Source organism: Balaenoptera borealis, assembly GCF_965194805.1.
Source record: "Balaenoptera borealis genome assembly, chromosome: 14".
Taxonomy (NCBI): Eukaryota; Metazoa; Chordata; class Mammalia; order Artiodactyla; family Balaenopteridae; genus Balaenoptera; species Balaenoptera borealis.
The window spans coordinates 575,184-592,785 of NC_138875.1; the positions used below are offsets into that span (position 1 = coordinate 575,184).

The following is a 17,602-nucleotide window of genomic DNA, read 5'->3' on the forward strand; positions in this document are numbered from 1 at the left end:
ACTTTGATGGGCTGCTTAGCCTTAGCCAGGACTAAGTAGACCAGCTCGAGACGATTACCTCTGACATGCACCCCACTGGGGTGACAAGTTACCCTTTTATCCTTGTACTTACAAAGTGCTTTGACATTTCCCAGTTGTCGAGTAACCAAAATATTTGCTATAATACTCAAAATCTCACCATCTCCTTTGAGTAGATTCACTGTAACCATGGCATGAATTTGCTAAGTCCTTTCTAAAAGCAAAGTTAAAAACAGAATGGAATAGGATACTCACAACTGCTCTCGTTTCTCTTTAAAAACTGCTGTGCATAAAATGGTATATACAGCTGGGCTTCCCTGGTGGCACAGTGGTTAAGAACCTGCCTGTCAATGCAGGGGACATGGGTTCGAGCCCTGGTCCAGGAAGATCCCACATGCCGCAGAGCAACTAAGCCCGTGCACCACAACTACTGAGCCTGCGCTCTAGAGCCCGCGTGCCACAACTACTGAGCCCGCGAGCCACAACTACTGAACCTGTGCGCCTAGAGCCCGTGCTCTGCAACAAGAGAAGCCACCACAATGAGAAGCCCGTGCACCGCAACGAAGAGTAGCCCCCGCTCGCCACAACTAGAGAAAGCCCGCGTGCAGCAACGAAGACCGAAAGCAGCCAAAGATAAATAAATAAAAACAAACATTTATTTAAAAAAAAAAAGGTATACAGCTAAAAGCAGGAAAACATGATAATGAACGTTCCCTTAATACTATGAACTCATCCAGCTTTGCAACCGTCTCTGAAGTTAGAGTGTCTGGTTTGTAGATAATAATCATCAGATACAATAATCACCGCAGTGGGAGGAAAAGCGACCCTCCCGTCATATTTCAAAACTGTTCCTTGAAGCCACCACCCACTCCTCCCGGATGTGCCCGACAGCCCTGGACAGACATCTCCACCCGCGTTCACCTCCTCCGGTGGAGGGGCTGGGAGTGCCCCGACCCCAAGGCTCATCAGACTCTTCTCGCCTGAACCTCAGGGGAGCTCCCGACAACCCTGGGAGTGCCCCGACCCCAAGGCTCATCAGACTCTTCTCGCCTGAACCTCAGGGGAGCTCCCGACAACCCTGGGAGTGCCCCGACCCCAAGGCTCATCAGACTCTTCTCGCCTGAACCTCAGGGGAGCTCCCGACAACCCTGGGAAAGCCAGGCCCCTGCTTCCGGGCGGCTGTGCAGAGCCCATCAGATTACCGTGCCGGCTAACGACGGGCAGCTCCTCTGCTCAGCTGGCGCCCCTTCCTGCCCGCGCCTCCGACCCACACCTGCGTCCTGCCTGCCCCGCCGCTAGCACAGCCGAGGAACGCGGCGGCCTCCTCCTGCTGAATGTGCCGTGTTTACCGACGGCTGTATCGTTTCACTCCACACAAATTCCACTCACGATCATGTCCTCATCACCAAATGCTTCCAGTGGGTAAACGTGATCGGGCTACACAAGATCTGTGTTACGTTACTGTGGACCCAGCAGACTATTATCAACTTAATAATGAAACGTAAGGAATAAAATCAGTTTCACATAAAAGGACTGTCTGCCCAGCTAACCAACACACAGCTTTTAGTAAAAAGATTTTTAAACTTCTTAGATGGAATACTATTTGCTGTATTTATATGACTCACCTTTTCTGCTTTTAATTTTTTTTCTAGTAAAATAACTTATTTGGAATTATTAAAATCATATTCATGGGTAATATAAATTAATATTGTTTAAAACAGATGTTACCTGGTACTATTTAATCTAGACATAGATTACAAGGAGAAGGGAAGTCGTATTCCTTCCCCTTTAAAATTTTTTCTTCTATTAATAAATATTCTAGGTTACAAAATACTCTGTATTAAAATGAATGACATCCTAATCAATAAAGTGCTTGGTTTTAAGTGTTCTTGCACGTATGTGCGTTTCTGGGCACGTATGACCACACATATAATACATACATCCTCATATAAGACTGTTTTCATTTGACAGCATCTCAATAGTAAAGTACATGCCAGACTGGTGCACATTACAGAAAAAAGAGACGGTTTTCACCAAACTGAATATAAGGCTGACAACATACAAGGAAGAACTGCAGAGGGCAAGGGTAATTCAGTCCAGTCTTCGTGAAATCAAGTGGGAGACAAAGGCCTGCAAACAAGAACCTGCCGGCCTCGGCAGGTGGGGCGCCGGCGTGGCCCAGGGAGCCTGGCGGCAGCAGGGAGACACGCGGCCATCACACCCCACGAGCGCTCTGCACGTGCCAACCCCACACACCTCGGCTCCTCAGGAGAGAAGAGGCCTCAGGAAGTGGTCCTGAATCGATGCCCTGGGATGGCTGGGTGTGATGACGCCGAATCAGTGACTGCAAGCTATACAACGGGTAAGAAGAAACCCAGGGACTGAAACACAAGCCCTACTTGGGAAAGGGCTGTGGAAACCACGCAGCGGAAAATAAACTGGAAGGTGGCTTATGTCCCCACCGCTCCAGGGTCTCCGCCTGACCTGGGCACCCAGTGGCCCTGACACACCTAACGTCGGGAGCCTGAAAGGCTGGGAGGATCCCAGCCCAGACGCCCTGGCAGAGAACGGATGCTGTAACCACCAGGCTGCGCCCTCACGTGAAAGAAACAATTCCTCTTCCTGTAGAGGCTCCGGTGAAAAAGACAAGATTGAGGTTTCGTCTTAAAAAACAAAAAAACAAACAACAAAAAAACCCTGTCCTTATCTCTGAGAGATACAGACTACATATTTACAGATGAACTAATGTGATATTATATTCAAGTTTCACTTCGAAATAACAATCTGACGGACACTGGCTATGATGAAACAGGACCAGCTGCGCACGGATAATCGTGGAAGTTGAAGGGCAGAAAAATTACGGTTCCTACTTCTGTTTACTGAAAAGGTTAAAAATATGTACCTTTAAAAAATATGAGAAAGCCTTATTAATTATGAGGAAAAACAGAGGGATTGTTAAGAAACATATTTGATGCAGGATTCCACTTAATACTCTTAAAAATACTATGTTTACTGAGTGATTTATACAAATAATCCACTAAGAAAATTTAATAAGAATAAACGATTTAAGGTCGTTAAGCCTATGACTATACAATATAGAAATTTTAATTTAAAATTAGTCCAAAAACTGTTTCTTGATTTATAAACGCACGATGAGTAAAGTAATGCCTTAGCATCATGAGAGAAGGTGCCACGTTGCAGGTCAAGCAGGTAACAGGCTCAGGGCCACTCAGCAGCACCAGGTACCTTTGCCAGAAGATCCCCTGCAGGACTGAACCGGCTCACCTGTGAGTAGGAATTCACGAGGTGGTTCTGGATCTCATCCATCGTGTCCGTCCCGTAAGACACGGTGCCCAGATGCAGCCGCTTAAATACCATCTCGTTCCGCGTGAGGGTTCCTAGGGCAGAAGCAGCAAGGACACCGTCAACTCAGGTGGCCCATCAGGCAGATGGAGGCCGCACCCCACGCGCCCCACGCCCAGGGCTGGACGCGCTCTGCACCCGTGACCACGCTGCTCGGCCACACAAAGCGCCCTCCAGCGTCACCTGCACTATGTTTTCATTTCACTAGTGAGGACCAGAGCTTCCTTCCGGGAACGTCAGGTTCCCCTTTCAGTAACTTTTAGTAACGGCAAGGGTTCTGGGTCTGTGGAGAAGGTCTGGACTCTGTCTTCCAGTTCTGAGTCACTCTCTTTGTAACTACACCCGAGAACGCTGCCTGAGAGACCAGTGCGTCGATCCGTTTCAAATAAGTCTATTTCGAAAAATTAAGTATTTTTCACTGAACAGAAACAACGCATTTAGGCCTCGGCATCCACGCGTGCCGTACGGAGAGGAGGTGAGGAAGGGGAGGCGTTTCCTCTCCAGCTGGGCTCTAGCCTGTGAACCCCGGTGCGGGCCCTCTGCATCTGCCCTGGCGCTGCCCACCAACCCGGGCAGGTCAGTTTTAGGTTTCAGCTTCCAATCAAAAGATACACAACCAAATGCAGTGAAGTAACAGCAACGAACAGAGGGGCAGCAGAGGTAACGCCGTGTATTTCAAAAACTTGGTGAACTTCCATTAAAAGTGGCACCTAAGTTCCCAGTGTTATTTATCTTGTGACCCTGACAGGAGACCCTAAACACTGGGCATCTAGCACTTAGTATGAAAACATACACACACATACACGCACACAGTCTGGGCTGCTCCGGTTTTACAGAAGGAGAGCCACACGGTGTGGTGCAGGGGGAACTCCCTGTGAACTCCGGCAGCCCGTGCTACGAGCTGTGCCCCCCAACCCTGTCCCCGGGATTTCTGCACTTGTTTCAAAGCACAGAGAAGGGTCACCCACGGGCACTGATGTAGTTAAGAGTGTGAATATGAGCCGAGAGCCACGCGGTCACAGTAAAAGTCGGACCTTTTACGTGTCTACGAGACACCACAGTAACTAATTTTTGTTTTCTTTGGCCCACACGATGTTGAAAATATAATACAAGCTGTTTTCATATCTACCTGTGACTCCACGCCCATTACTTAGGACTAGTGTTCAAAGCAAAACAGCTCATTTGACAGGACTCCCCGCAGCACCCAGAGGTTATTTTAAAATAAAGGGAAAATCTATAGTTTACAATTACCATTTAGAGATTGTTTTGGCAAACACTCTCAAAAGAATGTATATAACATATTATCCAGGGTTTCATAAATTTCAAAGAGCAGCTACTGTCAGGGATGCTTGTCAGTTTTACGAATTCTGCCTTTTACAGAATTCTATGTGGCCCCTTTAATAAAGGGTTCCTATGTTTCTTTGATTAACAGAATCAAAATTACATGAGAAGTGCAGTTTAAAGGGGTTTTTCTGGTTATGCCATCCTCATTAAATAAAGAATAACTAACTTAAATACTAGGGTATATTAAATAATGTAGTTAGCAACAATTCAGCCTCCAAGTGAAATAAGGAAGTTCTATAAATGCTTTATTTCAAAGATTTGATATGAAAACAACATTTCTATTATTTACCTATGGTCAAAAGATAATGAAATTTTACATTGATTCCTATTAGAATAAGTATGAAGTTTACCTCTATTACATGCGTTCAAATGGACAGTTCTCTGAGAAATGATCAAATATATTATTTAAATTAAAAATATTTTACGTATCAGATTAATTGACGTAATTGAAGAATTTCATTGAGACTTTTCTTCTCTGATATACCTTGAATGTGAGGCAGTAACTTACGGTGGGGATGGTAAGTAGGCACACATGCGAAACAGTTTATAAACAGGACTGTGGTTAATGACACTTCTTTTAACCTGACTTTTTATTACTAATAACTTAATCTGTGCAGCAAAGTTAAAGAATATTACAACAAACACCTGTACAGCTCCCACCAAGAATGAACTGTTATTTCTCTAGGTTTTTAAAACCACCTTGTACAGGTAAGAAAGACCTTAAATAAAGAGGCCACAGTCCACATGGCCACCATTCTCCAGACACACCAGCAACTCTCACGTTCCCACATGTCTCTAACGAACTTGGAATTCAATCATTCGTTTGGCAAAAACCTCCTTATAAGGCATCACTACATGCTGGGTTTTGGTGGCACCTCACAGAGATACTTTAAACTCTCAAGCCTCAGTGCTTGTCTGCAAACTAGAGAAATTACCACCGGTCCCGCATGGATATGGCGAAGAATAAATAAAGTAAATAAGTAAGCATATAAAGTGCCCGAAACACAAAGGGTGAGGGGAACCTGACGGCGTCCCGGGAAGAGGGGCTGCAGGAAGGCCCCCATGCAGCCGCCCGTGAGGACGGTGAGGACGCAGGGGAGGGACTGGCGGGGGAGCTGGGGGAAAGCGGAGCACGGATGTGCCCGATCCCCAAGATCACGACGCGTGTCGTGCTTCTGGGTTCTGGTTTCGTGCTAGAACCTGGCCGTGCATGAGGGGGACGGGTCCCCGTGCTGGTGACGAGGTGGTGGTGGGGGGGCGGCTGGCGTGTGCTGAGGTCTGGGTGGGAGTGAAAACTGCCAAGAAAAATAATCACAACATCTAAGCGAATCACACTTACAAAACGTGAACGATCTCGTATTCATCACACCACAACTACAACTTTTGGAAGAAAACTCACGACAGAGATGCTCAGAATGAACCTTCTATCTCACAACGTGAAACCCACCTGAGGAAGCGAGAGGTGTTTGGGAGGAATAACGCTGTGCGTGCCAGCGATCGTGCGCGCGGACTCGGCGCCTGGGGACACGGCGATGCAGGCTACTGCTCGTGTGACGCCCGCGAGGCGCCCCCGGGACACGCCGCCCGGCCTGTCGAGTGGCTGGGCCCGCCGGCTGGAGCATGCCGCACTCTCACCTTGGACATCCACCCCTGAAACCCGGCACGCGCACAGTCAACGGCAGCAGCTGTTTTCACAGTGATCTTCCCTGATTCTCACCGCAGCGCTGCAAGGAACGGCCGGGCTGCGGGGCCGCGTGTGTGCGGCCAGGACCCGGCGGCCGAGCGCAGGGGCCGCTCCTGAGCTGCGTACGTCCTGCAGCGGAGGCCGCCAGGGGACACGCCTGGGCTCTGGCTGCATGAAACGCTAGAGGATCGCCATGTAATTATCGTTCCGCAGCTAAAAAATAACAGCTAGTAGGGATGTCACTGAAATGATGGCAAAAAGTAAGATAAATGTGCTTTTCCGTAAGACACACTCTAGTTAAAAGAACACACGTTACACTTCTTCTCCGCAGTCAACGCTCTTACCAGAGACCTTCTTCCCACTTGCCAACCCGAGAGCGAGCCGTTTCTTTCTGTTTCTCTCTTCCTTCTGAACGATTACAGCTACGCACGGGGGCCGAGGAGGAACAGGAAAAACTTCACAAAGTTTCTGAGATGAAGCTTTTAATCTGATGTTAATATTCACAATATTCCTCTCCTGGAGGAACTGAAAACAAAAGGTTCTCCCGCCGCAGTGAATGACCTGACAGTTACAAACGTGATTATGGGCCAGTTCTGCTCCAGCAGCCAAGGCGTCCCTGCTGCTCTACTGAGCAGGGGAGCTGATTTGCAGTGAAAAACGTGGATTTGGGGGCCTCCCTGTCAACCGCCTGTTTCCTTCCTGGAAACACGTGGAAACGCACCCTGGACACCCCCTTTCTTGTGTGTGTGTGCAAGTGCACACTGACAGCCAGAGTAAAGCAAAATGCGCAGGAAATTTCAACTACAAATTTGAGGGATGCCAGGGACTGGAGGTCAGGAATGTTATCTTCCTTCCCACCTTCTGCATTTGTTGACGGGAGCACCGCACACACACAAGTGGACAGAGCAGCATCACGCCAGGACCGGCACCGTCACCCCTTCCACAAGGGTCCCCGAGGGCCCCAGCCACTGACCCGTCACAGCTGGAGCCAACCAGAAACATGCCACCTCATCCACGAGCACGTCCGTGTTACAAATAAAAGCTCTTAAAATAAACACAACCTCAATGCCATCACACCAGAAATGACCCTAAACTCAACATCAGACGGGAGGTTGGTCCCGACTCCCAGCTGTCTCGTCTCCTGTGTGTGGGGCTTTTATACTGTGGTTTGAATATGGACCTGGCGAGGTCTCCCAAGCCTCTCTGACCCCCAGCTCTGTCCTCAGAAACTCCCCGAGGGCCTCAGTTCCCCACAGTCTGCACTTAGTGGCTTGTTGGCCCTGGGGCTGATTCACGCGTTCCCTCTAGGCCCGGGATTTGCTGTGACGACGCTGGACAGAGGCTGCAGAGATGGCTCTGGAGCCCACTCTGCACGCGGGGTGGACGGAGGGGGGCGTTCTCTATCAGGAGCACGACATCTCCCCGCCGCCCCCCGCGGGCGGTCAGTCCCCAGGCCCGTAAATCCGCCCTGGGTTTAAGGTGGCATGTACCCGAGTCAGATCCCCAGAGGTCACTGAAGACAAAAACCTGACACTCCCGAATGCTGCATCCACATGAGTGACAGGTATTTTCCACAGCCAGAGGCACGTGGTTAGTCACTCCATTCACAGACGACTTCTAGGCGGGGAAGCTGGGGCTGTAGAGTGACTGCTGTTTTAACACCTTGATTAGCTGTACTGCAAGTGCTAAGGCTCCAGCTTCGACTGTGCTGCTTCACCTGGCCTGTTACTTACTACCAGTCGGAGAAATCGCGAGAGTAATTCCACGTACGGACAAAGATCCCCTGGAAACAGGGCAGGCCGGAGAGCCACCACAGATACATGCAAGCAGACACTAACATACTGAATATATTGTTGCATTTACACATATAGTTTAAAATAACTTAAAAGGTAACAAGCCCAGGTTTGAACTATTGCTTTTTCCTTCTGGGTTATGTTTATAAAGCTTTCTGTTTGGGTAGATACCTGACAGTCCTTTCTTCAGTTGCTTAATGGAGTTGGGGAGAATGCAATAGAAAACAAATTCAGAATAGCTTCTGAAAACTGAGCAAGTTAAAAAGATGACATTTTAGTGCTTACATTTATGTGTCTGATCCATGTGGAGCTAATTTTTGTACATGGTGTGTGGATACGCAGTTTTCCCAGCACCGTTTGTTGAAAGGACTACTCTTTCCCCATTGAGTATCCTGGCACTCTGCTGAAAACCAACTGACCGTAAGTGTTAGATCTTCTCCCGGACTCTCACTTCTGTCCCCTCGGCCCTGACACCGACCCTCCCAGCAGCACCATGGCGTCTAGGTCGCTGTAGCTCTGTACACATTTTGAAGTGAGGAACTGGTGAGTCCTCCAACTTTGCTCCTTTTCCAAGACTGTTTCAGCTACACTGGGTCCCTTATGTTTCCGTATGAATTTTAAGATCACCTTGTCAATTTCTGCAAAGAAGGCAGCTGGGATTTTAATAGGGATTGTGTAGAATCTGCAGATCAAGTTGGGAAATACTGTTTCCATTTTAATACTATGAAGTACTGATTTTATCTTTTGGTGCTACTGTCAGTGGAATTGTTTTTTTAATTCTCTTTCTGGATAGTTCATTGCTAGTGTATAGAAATAAAATTCTTTTGTGTATGTTGATCTTGCATCTTAAGCCTTACGAAACTCATTTATTGGTTCTAACAGATTTTTAGGGGATTCCTTAGGATTGTCTACACGAAGACCCTGTCACACACAAATAGATAGTTTTACTCTCCTTCACAGTATGGATGTCTTTTTCTTTTTCTTGCCTAACTGCCTTGGCTGGAACCTTGAATGTTCACGGCAGTGTCACTCATCACAGACAAGAAAACAGAAACAACTCTCTAATGTCCATCAACTGATAAATGGATAAATAAAATGTGTATCTGTGCAACAGAATGTTACTCTGGAATGAAAAGGAAGCAATTACTGACACAGGCTACAACACGGATGAACCTTGAAAATGTTATGCTGAGCGAAAGAAGCTGGTCAGAAAAGGCCACATGTTGTATGGTTCCATTTCTGTGAAATGTCCAGAACAGGCAGATCTATTGACGTAGAAAGGAAATTAGGGGTTACTAGGGCTGGGAGGCGGGGAAGGGGAAGATGGGGATGACGGCCGACGTGGACCAGGCGGGGGGTGTGCAGAGACCAGACACTGGAAACTCAGATGGTCGTGAAGGCTGCTCAGAAGCTACACCGAACGCTAAGGGCGACACAGCCTGACCTCTGTCACTTGAACCCAACACTGTGTAGTGATGACTGTGGCATCTTCCAAAGTTTCTAAGTGGCTAATAAATCATGTTTTCAATGGCTTAGAACTGATACATTTGAACAAATGACTAGCACTCCTCATCAAATAAGTGATAAAATATTAGTTATTTTGCCACCTGAGTAAATGTACTCACATCCTGTTGGGTTGAAGAAACTGGAATATTTACGCAGACAGTCCTTCATGTGTCACATGTCATTACTTAATATATTAAGATGCATCATCAAAATATTTTTAAAATTTCAGTGGTGTTTTGACTCTGCAGCTGACTCTGTAAAGTGCTGAGCGGGAAGGTCAGTGCTAGTCTCGGGCTTTCTGTGCCCTCTTGACAGCAGGTAAGTATAAGAGTCTACTGGTTACTAAAGAGTCAGCAATGCAAAATGATTTTTCAAGTCTTATCTTAAATGTTTTCATGATTCCAGCCAGTTGATAGTTTCTACAATTTTTGTCATCTTAATACAACAAAAGTTAAGATGTCCCAAATCTGAAACGTGGAAAAGGGCAGGGACTGAGCGAGGTGGGCAGTGGCCTCACAGTGACCTGGTCATCGTGGCAGCTCTGTGGACAGAAAATGTGACTAAAGGTTTGTTTGTGATTCCTGGAAAAAAAAAAAAAAAAGCTGTAGCTCTTTAACAAAGCAGTTTTTTGGACTACAATGAGCTAATAAGCAGGCAAAAAGAAAATTAGTTTCCAAAGAAAAAGTCCCGCAGGCACCATTCTCCGGGTGGCGACAGATGGGATTCACAGTCACGCAGAGGAGGCGTCGGAGAAGCAGACGCAAAACTTTCTGGTCAAACCTTCCTGGGCTGTGATCTGGCCTCAGACCAATACTCTGCAGGCCGCAGAGGAGCGGCTGCGGGACACTGGCCCACCTGCACCGGGCAGGTCTTTCTGCAAAGATTCTGGTCAAGCAAAGTGACAAGGACACGGGGTCAATGGCTGTATTGAAACATGGTTACTTAGACCTTATGGCGCAGGAATGGAAACAAAACTTCTAAAAAGTGATGACTAATTTACCAGACTGCAGAGTACGCATCCGTTTAAAAATTATTCGACATTCTTTGAGGCGGAGTCACACGTTCTCTTTGCTGTATGTGAGGCTTTCTCAAAAGACCATGAGCCCTGCACTGCTGGCATCTGTATGTGTGTGCTATCTCGACTGGCCCAACACCCCAAACGCCAGTCTCCCTCACATCCAGGCACCTGCGTCAGCAAACAGCTGCCTCAGTGAGACTGTGCACGCCCGTCGTAATTGAGGCCCCAGTCGTGGTCACCAGGCAGGAGAGGCCGCAGTGGTCCTCCGGTCGAAGGACACCAGCACACGCTCCGCTGCGTGTGTGCGCACTGACTGGCACACACGTGCTCTGGTGCCCTTGGAAACCATGGAAACAGCGCTTCCCCACCACGATGATGCCGTCCTATGAAACTCACACGTGATTCGAGTCTAAACAACGTGGCGTGTTGGGTAACGGATGCTATGATTAAAATGCGTCCGAAAACCTGTTGTTTCAGTGGGTGTTTCAGGCATGGCTTTGTCCTACACGAAGATAAAAACTAACACAGGAATTAATGTATTGCTTTAAGAGGCTGCACCTGAGTCAAGTTTTAAAATTTATGAACCCTCGGCAGCACTGTCCTCAAACAATGGCACTGTCGGGGTAGCCAGGGAGGAGGCGGAGGCCCTCCCAGCGGGTTCCGCGCAAACGATCCGTCCTCCGGTTTCAGCATCGTTGGCGCGTCGAGCGCGTGACGCCTAGTATTTCTGGTCAGTGTCAATGTGCTCTGCATCCTGGCAGCTAACAGATGTCTACTCTTGTCGAATGAATTGCTTTATGTTTCACGCACTGGTGGCCGCAGATGTGTCACTATAGCAACATCATTAATTTCAGATCTTACCGGAAACGTGCACTCCAATCAAACCTAATTATAGCACATCGCTTTCTTGTCCACGAGAAGGAAACGAGAATGCAATTACTGGGATACTTCATTTTCTATTCTGCTGTGGCAAATAAGAGACACCGTGATGGACGCGTCTCGTCAGAAAGCTTATTGATGAAGCACAAACCCAATTTACAGCCGCACGAAGGATCACCTCACAGTTTCGGGAGCCACGTAAGACTCCTGACAACAGCTCATTCCTAACCTTCTCGGCTGACGCTTGGGCCACTGAGATGTTTGCAAACTGCCTTCCTCCCCTGCCTCTGACACCGACAGGAGGTGCTCCACAGATGGCGTTCATCTTGGGATTACTGAGAAGGGCCTGAAAAAAATTCTAGACCAAAAAATTCAAAAAAACCTCTGCACGGCTTCAACATCAGGAACAGATGACTTCTAGCATAAAAAGGCCTTTTAGAAAATGAAATGCAAAATATTTTCTCTAATATATTTTATATAATTTTCCTGTGATTTTTAAAAAAATCTCAGGAACCAAGATTATTTATTAATAAGCTAAACCCTTAAGAAGCGATGTTCTTGCCTTTTAAAAGTAGCAGAGTGAAATGTGGGAAAAATGAGACTTTGTCTTTATGACCCTGGGCAAAAACCACTTATCCTTACCCTGAATGTAACTCCAATTCAACAAAGAAAAATGGAGGAGCTACAGACAATAAACCCATTATTGTTTAAAATGCAAAATAAAAGTTAGCCTTTTAAGGACAAATAATGTCACAAAACCTTTACTTACTGATATCAAACAGCCAGAGACACAGAGCCTTGAGTTTACTGTGTGTTCTCAGGCATGTGCTTTCTGTTTGTAAATTAAGATGAAATAATAGGTCAATATCATTCTAGGACCGTTACATGCAGATTTAAAATGGCCACAAGAGGACTTCTGGTCCAGAGCAGACCTGCTTCCCCCCGATAAGGACGACCATAAGCTCAGGAATGGTGCAGGAGGTGCCCTCAGGAGGCCTCTGGAAGGTGGTAGGAAAGGTGGCTGGTGGGGCCCAGGCCCGAGGATGAGCCCAGAGCTGCGTCCGACCTCCCTGCCCCCAACCCTTCCCCCGCTCAGCGTCTCCCCGCGGCGCCCGTCCACGCGGAGGTAAACGCCTGCACTCCGTGTCACTGCTGTGTGTTCTTGTAAGAACGTGCCACAGTGCGCCGTTGTCCTGGTGGTGACTTTCTCTGTGTCACATCCGGACCGTGTGTTCTTGTGGCCAGAACGTCGCTGTGAACATCATGGTACGTCTCCTGGTGCAGATGCTTCTTTAGGGAACAGACACTGGGCCGAAATGCCCAAGACCCGCTTTACAAGGCAGTGAGCCACGTGCCGCTCCCACCAACAGTGAGTAGGACTTCCCCATTCGTCCTGTACTTGCAGACACGTCAGATTTTTAATGTGGGAGGAATGACACCTTCATTGCAGTAAGGTGTCCTACTCACGAGAACAGGGTGTCCACCCATTTAATCAGGTCTCGGTAAAAGGTTTTTCAAAATTTAAAAACATCCGCGTGGTTCTTACCCATTTTTTGTTAAAATTTATTTTTAATTACTTTATACTTTTTTGTTGCTATTCTAATTGGCATTTCTAGAATTAAGCATCCCAATTGTTGCTGGTATAGAGAAATGCAGTTTAATTTTGATATTGAGTTGATACATGTAATTGAACTCTCTTACAATTCTAGAAATTTTCCTGATGGTTCTTTTTGGTTTCTATGTAAAAAAAATCACTGAATTTGTTTCCTTTGGGGACAGTTCGGCCGGTTGAATTGGACTTTGCTCTCATCTTGGTGGCTCCTGGTTTCTGACCGCATGTATCAATACAGGCCACGCTGCCTGGTGCTGTAGGCCAGGGGCTCGGGGAGGCCCTCTCCTGATGATGGGCAGCCTCATGACTCCCTGAATCTCGCTGCAGATCCTTGTTGGCTATGAATTTAGTGTTTCCCCAGGACTCTGTTCTGGAGACATTTTCTTACATTTCTGTAGGATCTCTGCAGGAGCCATCTTGAGTTTGGGTTTGCTATGCTCCTGTTTCTCCATCAAACGAATTCCAATTTCTGGATCATCTAATGGCACTTTTGCTTGATTTCTAGTATCGTTAAAGATTTATCCTTTAAAGTTTTTCCCATCCGTGCAGTGAGTTGGGAAGGCGTTTTCTCTGTCTACCTTCTTGACCCTGAGGCCCTCAAGTTGTTATTTCTGAGTTATTTTGATTTATGGAGCATTATCTTACGGGTCAATTCCTCAATGTCCCACCAAGACAAGTCCTAATGAAAACCAAATACGATCCAACAACTGGATTTTGACTGAACTGCAGTAAACTTACAAATTCCTTATGAAGGCTGGCAGCTATAGAATACTGAATTTTCACATTTGGGACACGGTACATCTCTCCACTGATGTCAGTCTCTTACGTTTCTCTGTCAGGTCTGGTCACTTTCTTCATACGTGCCCTTATGTTCCCCAAGTTTATGTCCACATGTTTTACACGTACTTGAGCTATCGTGAACGGGATCTTTCTTCTTCAGTCTATTCTACACATAAGGGAGCTATTTTTATTGCTATTGTTATTTTAATTTGTAAGCTGCCACTTTACTGATTTCTTATTTTTAGCAGTTCATTTCCTTGGCTGATCATTGTATCTGTAAATATCTGTTTCTTCTTCTGCTTGTGGATCTTCTATTTCCTGTCTCACAGCAGTGGCTGGAGTAATAAATGTGAAATCAAAGCATGGTACAGATTAGTCTTTCTTCTTCCTGACTATAGTGAGGACTTTTCTAATATTTTATTAAAAATAAAGTTTTTAATTTTATTCAAGACATATTTCCTTTACCGTTTATATAAATATTCTTTTATTTCTGGTTCGCTAAGAATTACTAGGAATTTACACCACGAATCAACAAATCAAAAAGAGATTTTAACCCTTAGATACAGCTCTTGTTATAGTTCTGGATTCAATTTGTCTTTTACTTAGTATGTTATGGATTGACAAGAATTCTCTGATGAAAGAAAGAAAAAAATGAAATAAGGACAAAGAGAATTTGGAGCATGCAACCTTAGGGTGGGATAAATCATTTGTGGTGCAGCTCTTTAGGAGAATGTCACTGTTAAAATACCAAATTCACATATCTTATTGTTATTTTCTTCTAATAGCTCATAACTATCATTCTATAATAAACAAGCTCTTTTTGCTCTTAAGAAGCCAATAGAGAGGTGTAATACAGGTAGTTAAATAAAACAAAAACACAACTGTAAGGCTGTAGAAAGTTCAAAATATAGAAATATGTCTTTTAAATCTCTAAGAATGTCACATTTTGCTAATTCTGATGATACTCTTATGTTAGAAGATGAAGATTCGCTGGAGGCCAGTTTCAAGGGCTGAGTCTGGGGAGTTTCTTTTATTTAATTTAATTAATTTATTTTTGGGTCTTCGTTGCTGCGCACAGGCTTTCTCTAGTTGCAGCAAGCAGGGGCTACTCTTCGTTGCGATGTGGGGGCTTCTCATTGCAGTGGCTTCTCTTGTTGCAGAGCACGGGCTCTAGGCGTGCAGGCTTCAGTAGTTGTGGCTCACAGGCTCAGTAGTTGTGGCTCGTGGGCTCTAGGCACGCGGGCTTCAGTAGTTGTGGCACACAGGCTCAGTAGTTGTGGCTCACAGGCTCAGTAGTTGTGGCTCGTGGGCTCTAGGCACGCGGGCTTCAGTAGTTGTAGCACACGGGCTCAGTAGTTGTGGCTCGCGGGCTCTAGAGTGCAGGCTCAGTAACTGTGGCGCATGGGCTTAGTTGCTCCGCGGCATGTGGGATCTTCCCAGACCAGGGCTCGAACCCGTGTCCCCTGCATTGGCAGGCAGATTCCTATCCACTGTGCCACCAGGGAAGTCCCGAGTCTGGGGAATTCTAACCGTGAATTCAATACTCTCTCACACACATGCAGGCGCATGCACATACATACACACACACACACACACACACCATAAACGTGTGTGAGCACAGACACACCAGGATCCCCCCGCCACTAGATGCCTCCAGAGGTGAACGCGCGGACAGCGGTACCTGTCTTGTCGGTCAGCAGGTACACCAGGCGCCCCAGCTCCTCCGGGATGGTGCTGGTCCGGACCACTGTGCCGGGAATATTCTCATCTTTCATAATCATCCACCCGTAGGCGGCTTTGCCCATGTCCAGGTTCACACGCAAACTGCCAAAGAAAACCCATCGCAGTCATTAGCGTGATCCAACACCTCACGTCCAGGTTTTCCATATAAATTTATTTACTTAAATGTACTGTCTTTAATTCATATGGAATAAATAGATCATATTGGATGTTAGACTGTAAGATAAATGAACGTGTTGACATTTGAGTCAACAGGCCTCTTTTCAGCCCAGAGCGTGTTTGCAGGTGCCGGAGAAGCAGGTGCTCCTACTCGGCCCTCCAGCCCGGTTTGCGACGGCAGCAGGACCTGGGAAGGGCGGACACAGCGAACCTCCCCATCCAGGCTCAAAGGGGAGAGCGCCACGTGGAAGGAACTCGCCGGCCTTACTGGGAATCAACATCTGAAACGGGTCTGGATATCTGGCCTGTCATTTTATAAAAACAAAGAAGCGTCCTCAGCGTGATGAGTGCCCTGCGGGAGGGGAACAGGCTCCGGGGGGGAGGACCGGGCGGGTGGAAGGCCCTCTGAGTGCGCGAGCCCCTGGGCCAGGCCCTGAGACCAGAGGACCAGAAAGGCTGAGAGCGGGGGGCGGGGCCAGCCCGCCTCGCGGAGCCTGGACTTCAGGGTCAGAGCCACGACCCCCGAGCAGGCTGAGCCACGGCCCGAATTACGCTCTACGGTGGACCGTCCCGCACCCGCCCGGCATGTGCCGTTCTGCTGGGGAGACTGATGTCCACGGCACCAGCACCTGTAAGCTGCCCTCCGACACGATGCTGACCGTCTCCTTCCACCGACCAAGAGCCGCTGTGGCCCACCCGTGCCGGGTGTACACACTGATGTTATGTAATTTGATGAAATGGGATTATTAACCGAAATCAAGAGATCTGTTTTTCCACTTCAGTGAAATGGAATGGCTTTGAAAGACTGGATAGTGATGAATTGTTCTAAAAAAACATTTTTAATAAGGTGTGGGTGAGACAAAAAACAAGGAACTTAAATCTTCGGGAAGATTCTCACCAGACAGATCTGTAAAATCGTTCTCCCTCCGCCGTAAGGAAATCCAAAGGGGAAATTATAAACCGTGCACTCTGAATACCTCTTTGTATGAGGAAAACAACGTAGATTTTCAAAACATACTAAAAAAAAGGGCCAGAGCTCTACATTAACAGACTGGTGAATGAACATACATTTCTGTGAATTAATGTAAAACGTAATGTAAACACATATGTGTATGATTCGTAGGGATTCGTTTTTCTCGTTGACCCGTTTTTAAGCAGCCCCGTTGTGCAGGGCGCGGGCAGGCGGTCCAGGAGGGGGGCCTGCAGGACACCGGCGGAGGCGCTCCGCCCGGGGGCTGTGCTCTGCCCCGTGCAGGGTCCACTGCCCCCTGGCCTCAGCACCCCTGGCACAAGCGTTCTGCGGCGCGCGTGGAGCCATCCAGCCCGCGAGCGGCGTTCCCCGCCAGCCTGCATCCAGGGTCGTGCCGCGCGCGTCTGTCCCCCTCGCGTCTCCCCACGCACCCCCATCGCCTTCGACGTCTACGTGTTACTCTTTGACCCAACTTTTCCCCGTGATTCTTTCTCCAAAGCCCAAATTCCACATACACAAACTCGCCACGTCTGAAACCTGTTCCCTGGACACCCTCGCGATACCGCCGTTTCCCACGGGGGGCAGACAGTGTTCTGTGGACAGTCCATCGGGGGCCCGTGTGGGGCTCCAGACTGCTCACCCCTATTCTGCTTCCAACCAGCAAGGGCCTGAATAAAAGCCCTCTTTCCTTTGATGCCTCTACCACACACCATCATCTTCGTGGATAACCACAAAG

The 17,602-nt window shown here is 47.5% G+C and overlaps 1 protein-coding gene across 9 annotated transcripts in view; it reads right to left on the bottom strand.

Annotated features, from left to right (window-relative positions):
- Window positions 1-17,602, bottom strand: part of ATP9B (ATPase phospholipid transporting 9B (putative)) — a 229,667-nt gene that overhangs the window by 44,891 nt on the left and 167,174 nt on the right. For all 9 annotated transcript variants that reach the window (XM_082355629.1, XM_082355621.1, XM_082355623.1 and 6 more), the window contains 2 exons: window positions 15,679-15,821; window positions 3,304-3,416 (listed from right to left, as the gene is read on the bottom strand). In XM_082355629.1, coding sequence (XP_082211755.1) covers window positions 3,304-3,416; window positions 15,679-15,821 — 256 coding nt within the window. The remainder of the gene's footprint in view (window positions 1-3,303; window positions 3,417-15,678; window positions 15,822-17,602) is intronic.